The sequence below is a fragment of the Schistocerca americana genome, chromosome 1 (assembly GCF_021461395.2).
Source record: "Schistocerca americana isolate TAMUIC-IGC-003095 chromosome 1, iqSchAmer2.1, whole genome shotgun sequence".
Lineage (NCBI taxonomy): Eukaryota > Metazoa > Arthropoda > Insecta > Orthoptera > Acrididae > Schistocerca > Schistocerca americana.
Window position 1 is genome coordinate 184,557,815 of NC_060119.1, and position 17,336 is coordinate 184,575,150.

General features: G+C 37.4%; 1 protein-coding gene across 1 annotated transcript in view; it reads left to right on the plus strand.

Annotated features, from left to right (window-relative positions):
* LOC124615702 (intersectin-1) overlaps positions 1 to 17,336 on the plus strand; it is a 225,358-nt gene that overhangs the window by 122,697 nt on the left and 85,325 nt on the right. Inside the window, exon 24 of the mRNA XM_047143787.1 lies at positions 7,304 to 7,407. Coding sequence (XP_046999743.1) covers positions 7,304 to 7,407 — 104 coding nt within the window. The remainder of the gene's footprint in view (positions 1 to 7,303; positions 7,408 to 17,336) is intronic.

Consider the following 17,336-nt stretch of genomic DNA (forward strand, 5'->3'; position numbering starts at 1 on the left):
AAAACCATAGATCAAGGCAGTCATAGACACAATATTCCTTAATTTCCAAACTGCATTTGACTTAGTACCACATCAGTACTTAACGTCAAAAGTACAGTTGTATGGTGTATCAAGCAAAATCTGTGACCGGATACTGAGGGTATTTTGATAGGAAGGATGCAGCAAGTTATCTTGGATGGAGAGTCATCAACAGATGCAGAAGTAACTTTGGGTGTATACCCCAGGGACATGTGTTAGGGGCCTTGCTGTTTGCATTGTATATTAATGACTAGGTGGATAATATTAATAGAAACCTCAGACTTTTTACAGATGATGTGGTTACATGCAGCTAAGTACCGTCTGAAAGAAGTTATACAAGTATTCAGTCATATCGTAATAAGATTTCAAAGTGGTGCAAAGACACAACTTGCTTTATATGTTCTTAAAGGTGAAATTGTGTAATCCACAAAATGAAAAAAAAATGTAGTATGCTGACTATAATATCAGTGGATCTCTGTTGAGATTGGTCAACTCAAATAACTGGTTGTAACAATTTGAAGGGATATATTACGCAACAGTCACATGATCTCAGTAGTAGTAAAGCAGGTGGCAAACTGTGATTCATTGGTAGAATACTAGGAAAATGCAGTCAGTCTACAAAGGAATTGCATACAGAACACTTGTGTTACTGAATTATGTCAGACCCATACCAGGTGACTGACAGGTAATAGTCAACAAAGAATGGCAGCAGGAATGGAATGATAATGGGTTTGTTCGACACTTGGTTGTGTGTGATGTAGTTGCTGAGAGAAATTGAAATGGCAGATACCTGAAGATAGATGCAATCTATCCAAGAAAGATCTACTTAAAAAGTCTTCTATCTAGAAATATATTACAGCTCCCATGGGGATCATGAAGACAAGATTATACTAATTACAACACATACAGAGGCATTTAAGCAATCATTCTTCCTGTGATCCATATGTGAATGGAATGGGAGAAAGCCCTAATGATAGGTAGAATGGGGTACATGCTCTGCCATGCACTTCTCATTTATTTGCAGAGTATAGAAGTAAATACAGATTCACAGATATGTATGTTATCACATATAGCTTAGAAGTTTATCCAATAGCTTGTATTATAACCATCTTACTCTTTTGAAATGCATAGCTTCTGTAGAGGGGAGTGGGAGGAGTGAATAAGAGTAGAACCAGTTCCGTAATAGCTGGGGTCGTTGTACGTCATTTATAGGAAAATATCTGCATGTAGTCAAATTAAGTTGGGTGATGCTGAGGGAATTAGATTAGGAAATGAGACACTTAAAGTAGTACAGGAGTTTTGCTATTTGGGGGGCAAAATAACTGATGATGGTTGAAGTAGAGAGGATATAAAATGCAGACTGGCAATGGCAAGGAAAGCGTTTCTGAAGAAGAGAAATTTGTTAACATCAAGTGTAGATTTAAGTGTCAGGAAGTCGTTTCTGAAAGTATTTGTATGGAGTGTAGCCATGTATGAAAGTGAAACATGGACGATAAATAGTTTGGACAAGAAGAGAATAGAAACTTTCAAAATGTGGTGCTACAGAAGAATGCTGAAGATTAAATGGGTAGATCACATAACTAATGAGGAGGTACTGAATAGGATTGGGGAAAAGAGGAGTTTGTGGCACAACTTGACTAGGAGAAGGGATCGGTTGGTAGGACATGTTCTGAGGCATCAAGGGATCACCAATTTAGTATTGGAGGGCAGTGTGGAGGGTAAAAATCGTAGGGGGAGACCAAGAGACGAATACACTAAGCAGATTCAGAAGGATGTAGACTGCAGTAGGTACTGGGAGATGAAGAAGCTTGCACAGGCTAGAGTAGCATGGAGAGCTGCATCAAACCAGTCTCAGGACTGAAGACCACAACAACAACGTCTGCATTATTTTTATTTTATTTACTCTCGATAGTTTGATTAAGTTCAATGAAAGTGAATGTAACTAAAAGCACAGTAGTAAAGAACTGCACATCACGTGTGTACATAGACAGTACACTTAAGTCTTTCAATGTGAGGAAAAGCAAATATTTACAACTACTGTAGCATGAAAATGGTAATGGAAAGTTCTGGTCAAATGGCAGTAATTTAAATTGATTGCTAAACATATAAGTGTGGATTAATGCAGTTGGTAAAAAAACATAGTAAATAACTTAATTTTTGTAATGGCGAATACACACACAGAAAAAAAATAAGTTTCAACTCTGAATAATTCTCAGTCAAATCACAGATAATCTCCTCATTCAGCAAAATTTTCTTCACTCCAAACCCTCCACCGTCCCACCTTTTTATTTTTATTTTTTTAAATATAGTACAGAAAAGAGAGAAGTTGTATAGAGCCAGATCTGGAGAATAATGTGGGTGTGAAGTTCTTTCAAAGCCCATAAACAGTGTCCTACTGCAAGAACATATTTATGTGCAGTGTCATTACTCTTTCTGTTTCAGGTTGCCATGCAAATTTCAAAATAACTGGCTTTCCTAAATTTGATTTTATAATACCCTTCCATCAGTTTTTTTGAAATGGAGGCAACTATCTCAATCACAGTTTTGTAGAACGTGTTCCGTTCCATTGTGTTGGACTGCCTTTCAGGTTTTGGTTGCATTCGTAATTCTTCCCTTGTTACTTTCTTTCTATTACTTAGTGCTGCCTTTCACAGATCTTAGAAGTTTAGTTTCTGATGCTTCTGGTGGCCGAAAATCTTTATTTTTTTCAGTGTCTAGCTTTCCACCCCATAAAATAGAGGGGGAACTACCAAGACTATATAAAATTTCATTTGGGACTCTCTTCTTTTTTAACCCTTCGGTGCTCTCCTTATCATGTCAAATATATGCTAGTATGTATTAGCTTTCTCTGTGTACCCTTATCTTGATCATTTGGTATATCACATCCTAAATTATTGAAATGGGCTATCTGTTCTATTTGTTTATTTTTTAAATTATAAAGTGCAGTAATCAGTCGTCCTTTTTAGATTTTATTATGCAAATCCAGATTTTGGCTAGTAGCTAGGCATTCTCAATGCACTATTTTTTATTCTCAATGCATGTAAGTCCCTGTTGTTTGGGCATCAGTTAAAGAACTGCGACTGACACCCTAACAACAGGGACTTACATGCGTTGAGAATTAAAAAAAATCGTGTTGAGAATGGCTAGCTACTAGCTGAAATCTGGATTTGCATAATAAAATCTAAAACAGATGACTGATTGCTGCACTCTATAATTTATAAGTCACATACAGTCACTGAGTGCAGCCCCTTTCCGAATGGAAGGTAACCTGATATTGGTTTATTATTCAGGATTATTTTTATTTGTGCTAGTGAGTACTGGAAAAAGCCATGGTTTTATTTTATTTATGGATAAAGTCAGACTGTAGATTGCACTTATCTCATTTAATTTATGTAGTGTCATTTGTAATTTATCTTCATTGTCTTATATGATAACCTGGTCATCTGCGAATAACATTGTGTTAACATATCTATTCCTCCCAGTATTTATGCCTGATTGTGTCCTATCTCATTTCCATTCTCTGATCGTGCCATCTATATAGATACTGAATAATGTTGGTGACAAACTATACCCTTATTTTACTCCTTAATTTGTCTGTTTTCAGTCATTATCTCTTTGCCCCTTTCTGTTCTAATTGTGGTGTTCATATATAGGCTTTTTGCAATTTGGATCATATGTTTAGGGATTCCTCTTTTTTCCATTATGGCTCTTAGCTTTTCTCTGTGGATTCTATCAAATGCTTTTATAAAATTCACAAATTCTATGTGAGTTTCCAGGTTAAATTCTCATCACTTTTGAATTATCTGTTTCAGTGGAAAAGCAGTATCTATGCATAATCTTCCCTTTCTTGAACCTGCTTGTTCCTCCATTAAAATTACACGAAATATTTCACAGCCTTTCCTTAATTTTGCAGTATATTCTTAAGAAAGTGCTTAGTGCACCTCGTTTGCCAACAGTGCTCAGCAGATTGGATGGTCACCCTCCAAGTCTTAGCCCAGCCGAACAGTGCCTAACTTAAATGATCTGATGGGAACTAGTGTTATCACTGAGGTAAGGCCATTGGCACAACCTGAACTATATCTATAAATAAAACCATGGCCTTTTGCGGTATCCACCAGCATAAACAAAAGTAGTCCTCAATAATAAACCAATAGAACAGATAGCCCATTTCAAATATTTAGGATGTGACATACCATACGATCAAGATATGAATACACAGAAAAAACTGTAACATACCAGCATATATTTGGGACAATAAGGAGAACACTTAAGGATAAAACAAGAATAGAGTCCCAACTGAAATTTTATACAATCATGGCAGTTGCCACTTTATTATATGGGACAGAAGTTAGATGCTGCGAAATAAAGATTTACAGCAACTAGAAGCATCATACAATATCATGTCCTTTAAAAATTCTGCATGATTGTGAAGCGTGACCATGAGAAGTTAAAGACCATTTTTTGTTTAGCTCTTCACTAGTTGTTATTTTATTGAGCAGTTGGATGACTCTGTTCTGATGCATCTACATTTATATCTACATGGATACCCTGTAGACCACGCTTAAGTGCGTGATAGAGGGTTCATTGAACAGCCTTCACAGTAATTCCCCATTATTCCAATCTCAAATAGTGCCTAGGAAAAATGAACACCTACATCCTTCCATGTACATGCCACAAGAAATGCCTTTGTTTCTGACCACTCCAAATCCCGTATCTTGTCAGTGACACTCTCTCCCCTATTTCGCGATAATACAAAATGTGCTGCTCTTCTGTGAACTTTCTCAATGTACTCCATTAATCCTATCTAGTAAAGATCCCAGACCACACAGCAATACTCCAAAAGAGGATGGACAAGCATAATGTAGGCAGTGTCTTTAGTAGATCTGTTACATTTTCTAAGTGTTCTGACAATAAAATGCAGTCTTTGGCTTGCCTTTTCCACAACATTTTTTATGTGTTCTTTCCAAAGACACAGATTTCTTAAGCTGTCGTCTTGCAAATGATGTACTTTAAATATTTTGTTCAAATTATTTGTGTCTTTATTTTTAATTTTTTTGATTACTTTGTCTGTCTCAAAAATCTTAATGCAACAGTCATTGATCAGGATGCCATGAATTTACAGACAATTTCTTCAGGAGAAGTGTCAGTTATGGGTCTGGCAATGTCTTGAAATCTTCAGTGCTTGTATGACCACAGTTAAATTCATTTATCCAGTAATAAACTGTGACAAAAGCTGGTGCAGAACCATGTTTCATCATTGCAAAATACTAATTTATAAGTTTTCAGCTGCCTGAAATACGTGATATCAATCACTTATGACAAATTCAAACAAAGCAATGTCCATTTTACTTGTTTTGGAAAGAAAACATGAGAATACTCACTCTTACCCACCTCTGTGGCCAAAGCTACTAATGCACATTTTTGCAGTGGCACTTGACCCAGGGCTAAGCCAGTTCAGATCCTGTTGGTTAAAAAAATTTTCGCTCCCGGTATCTGGCTGGGAAGAGGAGGATGAGTACATTATGAATTGATTAAGCATGAGGAGTTATTTTAGAATTAATGCTGTATCTCTTGAACAGATGCTGTGAAAAATTTGAGATACCACAGGAATGGAAAATAGCAAAGGTCATTTCAGTACATAAGAAAGGCAAAAGAAATCATGCATCTAAATACAAGGGTAAAATTACCCTGAAAGTTTCTTACAAAATAAAGGAAAGGCTGTGAATTATTTCACATAATTTTAATGGAGGAACAAGCAGGTTTCTGAAAGGGAAGATTATGCATAGATACTGCTTTTTCACTGAAACAGATAATTCAAAAGTGACGAGAATGAAATCTGGAAACTCATAGCATTTGATACCATTCACAGAGAGATGCAAAGGGCCATAATGGAAAAAAGAGGAATCCCTAAACATATGAGCCAAGTTTCAAAAAGCATATAAATGAATACCACAATTAGAACAGACAGGGGCGAAGAAATAACGACTGGAAAACAGACAAATTAAGGAGTAAAACAAGGGTATAGTTGGTCACCAACATTATTCAGTATCTATATAGATGACATGATCAGAGACTTTGCACTAATGTCCTGGCTTCACTACCAAATCTCTCCACAGTGTCTCACAAAGTTAGGACATGTGACACTGTTGATGGTAATCAGTCCATTGGATGGGGACATTAAGCTCTGCTATGTGTCAGCACCTGGCTTCACCATCTCCCTTCTATCATCATCACAAACATTACATTACATTACACTACACTACACACACACACACACACACACACACACACACACACACACACAGAAAAAAATAAGTACTGTAATGGAGCATGTTGCATATAAATAAACAAACAAAAGAATACTTGCTCTTACCAATTCATGTTGTTTTTCCCTAGTTTTCTTAGTGTTCTTAGAAATTTGTGATTGTTATAGATCAGTCCTTACATATGCCAGATCTGTCCAGGCCTCATATTTTATATAGTGTGTTTTCAGAGATGAGAGGATAGATGATCTTAGTTGTTCACTGTACGGAAGTATCGACTTCAAGGGGCTAAACTTACAATCTTGAGACACAGTGATTTTGGCCAGTTTAAATCAGTAATTACTGACCTGTTCTATGTCTGGATGTGAGATTTCCCATATCAATCACTGAGTTGGATTCCCCTAAAATCTGACAATTATTTAAACATTTGATTCTGTTATAAACTTGATATTTCATTAATTCATGTCACTTTATCACTATGTTACAAAATTCATAAATATTAATTTATTTTTTTAAGTGAGACAATTGTACTTGGACAGGACACTGGACCATCTGTTTAAAGGCTATGGATATGTTTCCAAATTTTTTTCAGATTGCTTTAGGCCTCAGTGAATTTACAGAAGTAGTATATATAAAGGAAAATTGTTCATTCTGAAAGCTCAGTGTTAAAATTCTTATTTGTACGTGGAGTACGTTTTTCCCAAGTGCTGCCTTTACACTTTGTGTGTCTTCATGTCCTATTTCTTTTCCTTAAATTAATTACTTATTTGTGTTAATTAAGAAGTTGAACATATATATTTTGAACACAGTTATAATTTTATTTGGCAACTTTTATCCATGATTAGCCATGAAGAACTTTTTGGGTTCATGCTACTTTTTAATCGCAGAGATCTCACTACAGAGAGAATGTTATTTCTGCTGTGCGTATAGGGAAATAAGTCATCCATTTTTGTGGAAAAAGCATACAGATTGTAATATAAATTACATATTACAGATTTGATTTTATTTTCTTCCTTTGACAGCTGACTACCATCTAAATAAGACAGAAAGGAAAAGACAAGGATGCATACAAGAACTGATTGATACTGAACAGGCATATATTAATGATATGTCTATTGTCCATGATGTAAGTATATTGTTGCTTCATTGATGAGGGAGAAGCTGTTATTTTAGTTTCTTTTTTAATTTATGAAGATATTCTCAAGCATATCTGTAGACATCTGTCTCAAGATATTACTTTCCTTATTTTCCTACATTTGATGGTTTATTGATTTAAGAATTATAGTAAAATAATTGGAACTCTTTTGTACATAAGTAGCAGGACTGGAAAACAGTTGTCATAATAATATTCTGTTCTTTGTGACTATGCATTGTCTTAAAGGAGCATTCAGGTGTATGAGGTGAGCATTGTAATGCTATCATTATAGATTTTCTTTGCTATTCTCTGTTCATAAAAACAGTGACAGAGAAGAGGATAGGTTGAAGTTTGAAATAGTGGAATTTTGTGAAGTGTGGTGACAGGAAGAACAACACTCCTGCTCAGGTGAGAACCGGGTTATTAACACAAAAGCAAATAGTGCTAATGCAGAACTAGACCTAATATTGAATAATAAAAGGAATGCAGGTGAACTGCTATGTACAGCATAGCAGATCCATTTTCACATCCAAGATAAGTCTCAAAGCCAGGAACCACCACAGCAGTAAAAGTATGTTTTGTGAATAGTTAAAGATAATGAAACAAAGTTTTCAGCAAATGATAGTACACAGAGAGTCCTCTTTGATAGTGTTTACACTGCATTGTTGTTTCTGGCCATCTTGCCTTTAAATTTTAGCACATTTCTCAGGTCCTTTTGCCAAAAGATTCAGTGTGGAGGTTAACAAGTGTTGTTTCACTGTACTCATATTTTCAAATGCTTTTGAATGCAATTAAAAAAGTATATTGTTTTATTATAAAAAAATTGCTTGAATCTGGAAGACATGGTAATATGCAGATAGAGATTACTGCTTAAACATCAAGCCTGTGTTAATAAGAGTGAAAAGCTAAGTGCATTGTATGTAGCAGAGGTGGGAGGGGGGAAAAGAAAAACAAAAGCTGAGAAAGACAATGAAAGTTGTAGAAAACTAAAACAGAGTGAAGCAAAGAGTAGTTACAGTGAAGAAATGCTGAGACGGAAGAAATTAATGTAAGAAGTTAATGTAAATTAAAGCCAGGTGGGTGGTGAGAACCAAGGGCATGTAGTGCTAGTTCCAACTTGTGGAGTTCTGAGAAACTGGTGTCCAGGGGAAGAATCCAGATAGCGCGCGTGGTGAAACAGGCACCGAGGTCATGAATGTCATGTTGTAGACTATGCTCTGCAACAGGATGCTGCAAGTTGCCAGTTTACACCCTCTGCCTATGCCCATTCATCCTAATCGATAATTTGGTGGTCTGTCTGCTGCTGAACATTTCCTCAATCTGCACCTACCTGATTCAAACCTATGACATCCTTCCTTCTCACCTTAATCAACTTTATACTTACCAACAACTACTTCACATTTGAGGTGAACAGATCAGGGGTATGGCCATGGGAACCAGGATGGCTCCTTCCTATGCCACCCTTTTCATGGGTCACTTAGAGGGGGCTTTCCTGGGATCCATAAGTCTCCAGCCCCTGCTTTGGCTTAGATAATTGATGATATCTTTATAATATGGACTCACGGTGAGGCTAACTTGCTAAAATTCCAGGAATCTCTGAATGCCTTCTCACAATTAAATTTCACATAGTCCTATTCCGAATCCCATGTCACTTTCCTTAATGTTGATTTCATCCTCACCAAAGTCCAGCTACACACTTCCGTACACATTAAACTTACCAACAAACAACTGTACTTACAGTTTGACAGTTGCCATCCTTCCCATGCCAAACATACCCCCCATACAGCCTTGGCATATGAGGCAAACATGTTTGTTCGGATGCAGACCCTTTACAGCAATACACCACAATTCTCACCTCAGCCTTCAGTGCACGTAATTATCCCACCAGTCTAGTTAAAAAGCAGATTTCCTGGGCCCTCAAATCCAATCCCAGTGCTGCTGATCCATCCAAAAAACAACTTCAGAGCCTACCGTTGATGACTCAGTATTATCCGGGTCTGGAATGTGTTACTCAGCTACTTCAACAGAACCATGACTTCCTAAAATCATGCCCTCCAGTGAGATCCATACTGCCTGAAATTTTGCTCACCACATCTAGAATACCTTTCTGTTGTCCTCCCAATCTCCACAATATTCTTGTCAGACCCTATGCTCCGTCTGCACCCATCTCCCTACTCTATGGCTCCTACCCCTGTGACCATCCCCACCGCAATACTTGCCCTATGCACCCTCCTCCCACCACCTATAACTGTCCTGTAATTGGCAAAACATGTACTGTCAAAGGGAGAGCCACCTGCGAAATGACACTTGTCATATACCAACTGTTCCGTAAACACTGTTCGGCCTTCTACATCGGCATGAATACCACCAAATTATCAATTAGAATGAATGGGCATAGGTAGTGGGTGTATACTAGCAACTCGCAATATCCTGTTGCAGAGCATGCTCTACAACATGAGATTCGTGGCCTCGGCACCTGTTTCACCACGCATTTCTTCACTGTAACTACTCTTTGCTTCACTCCGTTGTAGTTTTCTACATCTTTCATTGTCATTCCCATCTTTTATTTCTTTTCTTTTCTTTTTTTCCCCACTGCTCCCCTCCCATCTCTGTTACATACAATGTACTTAGTTTTCCACTCTTATTAACACATGCATGATGTTTAAGCAGTAATCTCTGTCTGCATATTACCCTGTCTTCCACCTTTATACTCTCAGGTTTTCAAATCTCATCTGATGCTGTCCCCAACAATCACTCTTTTCTTGTAATTGCATATGGTAAGTCTCTCCTGATTCGCAGTTCTGGGTGACTTTCTCAAAATCTACCCCTTTTCATAGACCTCTCCCATCTTTTTTCTTCACCTCTCTTCCTTCCCTTTCAACCCTTCTGCCTGAAGAAGGAGCCACTGGCTCCAAAAGCTTGCCAATTACACTTGTCTTTTATGTGCGTGTTCTGCCACCGCTTGGTGAGTAGATTTTTTATCTATCCAATTAAATAATTTTGTCAATAATTGATTGTTTTCCTTGTTATATAAAATAAAAGGAGTTTTCCATCTTACGTGAATCACCTTGTGTATGCCTACTATCTTCACATAAGGAAAAGAGACTGAACAGATGTTTGATGATGGAAAAGAAATTATTCAGTTCATTAAGGAGATGAAATTTAATTGGAGAACTGGATTTCGGTAGTAGTAAAGAAAGAGAAGGAAAAGACACAACTTAGTCATCACTAACACTTTGTTTAAGGATCATGAAAGAAAGTTGTACTCAAAGAAGAGATCTGGAATCACCAGAAACTTACAGATATGTCTACATCTACATTTACATCTGTAATCTGCAAACCACCTTGAGGTGCATGGCAGAGGATATGTGCCATTGTACCCATTATTAGGGTTTCTTCCTGTTCCATTAATGTGTGATGCGTGGAAAGAATGATTGTTTGAATGGCTCTGTGCATGCAGTAGTTATTCTGATCTTATCCTTAAGGTCCATATATGATCGATACATAGAGTAATCATTTAAAGCCAGTTCTTGAAACTTTGTTAATAGATCTTCTCAGGATAGTTTATGTCTGTCTTCAAGAGTCTGCCAGTTCAATTCATTCAGTATCTCTCCGACACTCCCCCATGGATTAAACAAAGATGTGACCATTTGTACTGCCCTTCTCCATGTATGTTCAGTATCCCCTGTTAGTCCTATCTTGTACAGGTCCCAACCACTTGAGCAATGTTCTAGAGTGGGTCACATGAGTGATTTGTAAGCAATCTCTTTTGTAGACTGATTGCACTTCCCCTCTATCCTACCACTAAACCAAAGCCTACCACCTGCTTTACTCATCTACGTGGCCATTCCATTTCATATTCCTAAAAAGTATTACATCCAGGTATTTGTATGAGTTGGTCAATTCCAACAGTGACTCATTGATGATATACTCGTAAGATACTATGTTTTTTTTTTCATTTTGTGAAGTGCACAATTTTACATTTCTGAACATTTATGGCAAGTTGCCAATCTCTGCAACAAGCCAAGATCTGATTGAATATTTATGCAGCTTCTCTCAGATAGTACTTTGTTTTAGATAACTGCATCATCTGCTAAAAGCCTGATTTTACTATTAATATTTTCTGCAAGGTCATTTATATATAACATGAACAGCAAGGGTCCCAACTTCCCATGGGCACTCCTGGAGTTACTTCTACATCTGACAATGACTTTTCCTCCTTACCTAAAAGTCCTCAAACCAGTCACATATTTCACGTGATACCCCATATGATCGCACCTTTGACAATAAGTGTAGGTGTGTTACTGAGTCACATGCTTTTCAGAAATCAAAAAACAATGCATCTACCTCGTGTTGCCTTGATTCAAAGCTCTCAGTTTGTTATGTGAGAAAAGTGCGAGTAAAGTTTCATATGATTGATGTTTTTGAAATCCGTGCTGTTAGGTATTGAGGAGGTCATTCTGTTCCAGGTACCTCAGTATGTTTGACCTGAGAATGTGTTCTAAGATTCTACAACAAATCAATGTCAAGGATATTGGATGGTAATTTTATGAATCACTTCTTCTAGACAGGTGTGACCTGTGCCTTTTTCCAAGAACTGCGCACATTTTTTTTTTTTGTTTGAGGGATCTGTGATAGATTATAGTTAGAAGAGGAGCTAATGCAGCCACAAATTCAGTATAGAATCTGACAGGGATTCCATCAGGGCCTGGAGCTTTTCTCAATTTTAACTGTTTCAGCTGTTTCTCAACACAATTGACACTGATACCTGTTTCATTCATATTTTCAGTGGTAAAAGGATCGAATTGGGGTGGTACCACTAATGGCCTTTACATATGACCAAAATTTTGTTCGATTTTCTGAAATATCATTTGACAATATTCTGTTACGGTAGTCATTGAAGGCTTCATACATTGCTTTCTTGGCAGGTAAATATATTTCATTCAGCGTCTCTCTAACATGAGAGAGATCAGTCTGTTTGTTGCCATTAGAAACAATATATTTCCATCATGAGTGGGGTTTCTAACTGCCTATTCTAGGTAGTTTCCAGAGAAGACATTTACTAAAATTTCACAAGGTGTCTTATCGTGCCCACCACTAACAAAACTGTAATTTACTCAATTAATTGATCAGTGATTAAAGTCTCCACCTATGATTATAGTATTGTTGGGGAATTACGTACAAGTGAACTGAGGTTTTCTCTAAAGATTTTGGTTACATCAGGAGATGAGTCTGGTGGACGATAGAGCGATCCAATTATCATTTTATACAAATTCATGATACTGAGTCTTGACCAAACAATCTAACATGCAGCTTCAGTTTCTATCTCGGTGGATTTGAGTTTTTGTCTGCTGCAACAAATACACCACCTCCATTTCCCATTTGTCTATCCTTTCATTATATACTTAAATTTTCCCCAAAAATATTGCTGCTATCAATTTCAGGTTTCAACCAGTGGTAAGACAAATTCCAAAATCAGATTTTAAACTACAAAATATTTCCAGGATCAGATGTTGGCTCTGACCAGAATTTATTGGTTATTAACTGCAGATTAAAACTGAGTTAATTGCAGAAATGTAGGAGATTAGGTTGGAGGGGCCTGGATGATTTGAAAGAACCAGATGATGTCCAGAGTTTGAAAAAGAGCTTTAGGGAGCTAGTGACTGTAATAGGGAAAGAATAGAATATAATATAAAAGTATATCTTTGAGAGATGGGATGAAGAAGGTAGCAGAACAGCAACTAGGTGAAGAAAGAAGACACAGTAGAAGTCCTTGAGTAATACACAAGACATTGAACTTAATTGACAAAAAAGAAGAAGGTATTTTAAAAAGAAACAAAGTAAACCAGTAAAAGGAGACTGGCAGGAAAAATAAAGTGACAAAGCAGTAGTGGCTAGAGGAGAAATTCAAAGCTGTAGAAGAATGCATGGTTACTAGGGCAACAAATTTCACATACAGGAAAATTAATGTAAACCTTGAAGAAAAGAGAAGTGGTTATATGACTATCAAAAGCTCAACTGGAAAACCAGTCCTAAGCGAAGAAGAAGAGGCCAGAAAGTCAAAGGAATATTTGTAAAACTCGTGAAAAAGCAACTAATTGAAGACATTATTATGGAAATGGAACAGGAAGTAGGTAAAGATCAAGTGGCGAATTTACTGCCATAAAGGATTTCCCATTGTCTAATGCGATAGATAAATAATCAGGCAGACCCATTTGTTATTACTACTGTCCAGTCACATCCAGCATCAAACTGGTGAGATATCAAACTGGTAAAATACTCATGAGAAATCCTAGAAAATATTGCAAGTAAATTTCTCGAGGCATGCTATAATGGTAGGGGGTTTTAATACATTCATAGATTACTCACTTAAAGTTGGTTCTTGAAACTTTGTAAGTAAGCCTTCACATGACCATCATTGATAGCTGGCATTGAACAAAAAGTTAAGAAAGGTTCGAAGATTTCTGCTTACCAAGTGCAATTGTAGAATGTTTCGATACTACCTGAGTGATCAGCGGCAAACATTTGACTTCAGCAAAAAGAATATGGAGATTCTCAGGCACAAATCCAGGCGTGGTGTTGGCCATGTCCTAGATAAGTTGATGCCTTGGAGCATACTGAGCTATGAGAAGGACCCAACATGGGTCAGTAGCAGTGTTAGGAAGTTAATATTAAAGCAAAGGTAGTTGTGTAGTGGTTCAAACCAAGCAGAACCCTTGCTGACAACCAAAAGCTGAAAAAGACATAACAAGAATAAAGACAGCTATTTTAAAAGTGTTGGATAGATTCGAAAGCAATGTCTTACATGCTGAGATGTTGAGAAACACCTAAAAGTTTTGGTCTCCTATAAAATCAGTGAGTGTATTGAAGCTGTCTATTGCAGTTCCTGTGTTTAAGTCACATGGATGCAGAATCGTCAGATACAGAAATGAGTGAGTGTGGTATTCAAAACAATTCAAGTCACTCTGTAGAGAAAAGGCCACAGTACCCAACTGTGTGGTAGTTAGATTCTGTAAGTTTATTGAATATGTGATGGGTCTGGCACCTGTTCTAGCGTCAGTTTATTTTAAATCACTTAACTAAAAGGAAACATCCCATACGACTTGAAAAACCCACAGGTGATTATATCATATCAGGTAGGTTTCCTAAGAACTGTCAGACAAAGTTTGATTGTGTTTCACCAGATATTTGCAATTTCATTTTTGTGTTATGTAAATAGAATCAGGCAAAACAAATACTGCCCATCATGTATTTAATATCTGTGACATCAGGAACAGTCTCAAATTTCAGAACTGCCTGTTAAAACAGACAGTTCCAGAGTCCTCTTTCTTCTTCTTTTTGTTTTAGCCACCTGAAGACCAAATTAATCTGGATCAGCTTCATTTCTGGATCAGCTTCATTTCTCCTGGTCTCTATCTTTCTCAATGATGATTTTTGCCCTGGGTCTGTCTCTGTCCTGGAAACTTGTGAAAGCCTGAATTTTTAGTTCGAAAAACTCTGGTTCCAGTTTTCCCATTCTTCCAGATCCCTGTGTATCTCTTGGATTCACCATACTTGGATTCTCTTATCCACAAAAAAGTATATTATTTGATTTGTCAATCGTCCATGGCCAGTTCTGAAAATGTATCCGAAGAACATGTTCGTCCTTTTCCTAATGATGTGTGAGATTCTCTCCATTTGGATGTACAGTCTTCAGTTTGCTTGCCTTCTCTTTGACCATCTCCTGTTCTTCAAGGTTCCAATATCCTCCTTAGAACCCATGAGTCTACAAATTCTAGTCTCATAAGTACTCCTTTTCTTATGCAAGTTCAGACTTTCTGCTGTGTGTGAGGCTTCAGGATGGATCACTGTCTGGTAATTCTGTTAATGTCTTATTTTTGCATTGATTGAAATATTCTTCCTGTTGTAGATGTTTACAGTAAGTTTGTATGGTAAATTCATTTTGTGTATTGACACTCAAATTGCTTCTTTTTCTGTCAAACCAGTTTCTATCCATTCTCCCAGATCTTTAAATATTACGACCTTCTAAATTTCCCTCCTTTATTATCATCCATATGTGAAATGTCTTCATGTTTGTCATATGCTGTGTATTCTCAGTAGAGATCTGTAGGTCACATTTAGCTGCTTGTCTCTGTAGTTGCATGATTCGGTAAACTATCTCTTATGATGATTCCAACTATACCACAATACGAGATCTGTTCAAAAAATTCTGGAACTTTGTCAACACAGTTTTCCTATGCTTACTGTTTACTTATTGTGCATGGTCTCCTTTGAAATACTCTCCTCCACCACAATTGACACACCACTCCCAGCACCATTTCCAATTCTGAAAGCAGTCTTGGTATACCTCTTGCTGGATTTGCGAAGTGCCGTCCATGAATTTTCTTTTATCTCATCTATCATTACAAATCTTCATCCTTTCAATGAGGTTCTCAACTTTTGAAATAAAAAAGAAGTCTACAAGGGCAGGTCTGGAGAGTACAGAGGATGAGGCAGCACAGTAATTTCATTTTGGTGCAATAGTTATGCACAAATAGGGATGAATGTGTGGGTGTGTCATAGTGACGCAAAAGTCATGAATTGTCTCACCACATTTCAAGCCATTTCCTTCTCAAAGGCATTGCAAAACATCCCAATAGTACCATCAACTAACATTTTGTGCCTGTGGCATGAATTCATGATGAACTAATCTTTCAAAATCAAAGGAACCATCTACATGGCTTTGACATTTGACCTGATCTGATGAGCTTTCTTTGGTCTTGGAGAATCTTTCCTGATGCTTGGTGAAGACTGAACATTGGTCTCAACATCATAACCATAGGCCCACTTCTCCTCACCAGTTATGATTCTCTTAAGGAACATCTCATTCTCATTTGCTCGGTCAAAAAGCTCTTCACAGATTGTGAGGCAAAGGCCTTTCTGGTCTTCACTCATGAGCTGTGGGACAAACTTGTTGGCAACATGATGCATTCCAAGATTCTGTATCAGGACTTCATGACATAATGCAACTGAAATGTTACATTCTTCTGCAATCTCTCAGACAGTCAGTCTTTGTTTGGCATGCACAGTTTTGTTGACGTTCTTGAAATGAGCGTCATCAGCAGATGTCAAAGGGCATACTGAATGCAGGTCGTGTTTAATTTCCATCTGGTCATTTTTTAGCTGTGTGAACCATTTGTAACACCAAGTAAAGCTTAAGCACTCATTACCATAGGCTTCCTGCATCATTTGGTGTGCCTCTGTAAAGATTTTCTTGAGTTTCACTCAAAGGTAAAGGTAGGTGCATTGCTTCTCTAACTCTGTCATCTCCAAATTTACAAACTGTCCAACATAATACTCTACTCAATATAGCACTGAACAATAACTAACAGACATACAACAATGAAACTTTCAGCAGTCACACATTAAACACAGGCATGTGCAGGGATGCCAACCACATTTCACTCCAACAAACCATTGGCGCGAAATTATGAATGTTCCAGAATTTTTTTTAACAGACCTCATATTGTCTGCAAATGCAATGATCTCCTCTTTCTGGAGACACCCTGATACTCATCAATTTGTAGATTTAGTTGTTTTTCCGCTCTGTTCACCAGTGCTTTTGAGAATATCTCACAGGTCGCTGGTATTAATGATAGTTCTGGCCTCTGACTTCTCTCCTTTTTGTGTACAGGATGTCTAGTGGCAACATCCACCTTTCTCCCTAGTGGATTCCAGTCATGCTCTGTGGGATTCAAATTAGGAGAGTGACCAGGCCACACCATGTGTGCAGTATCTTCCATTTTCAAGAAAACAGCAACCACTCATGCTCTATGAAGTTGAGCATTATCATCCATCACTATGAAGTCTGGGCCCACAGCACCTTGCAACAATCATACATGAAGTCCTAAGACATCATCTCAGTACCTGACAGCATTTAA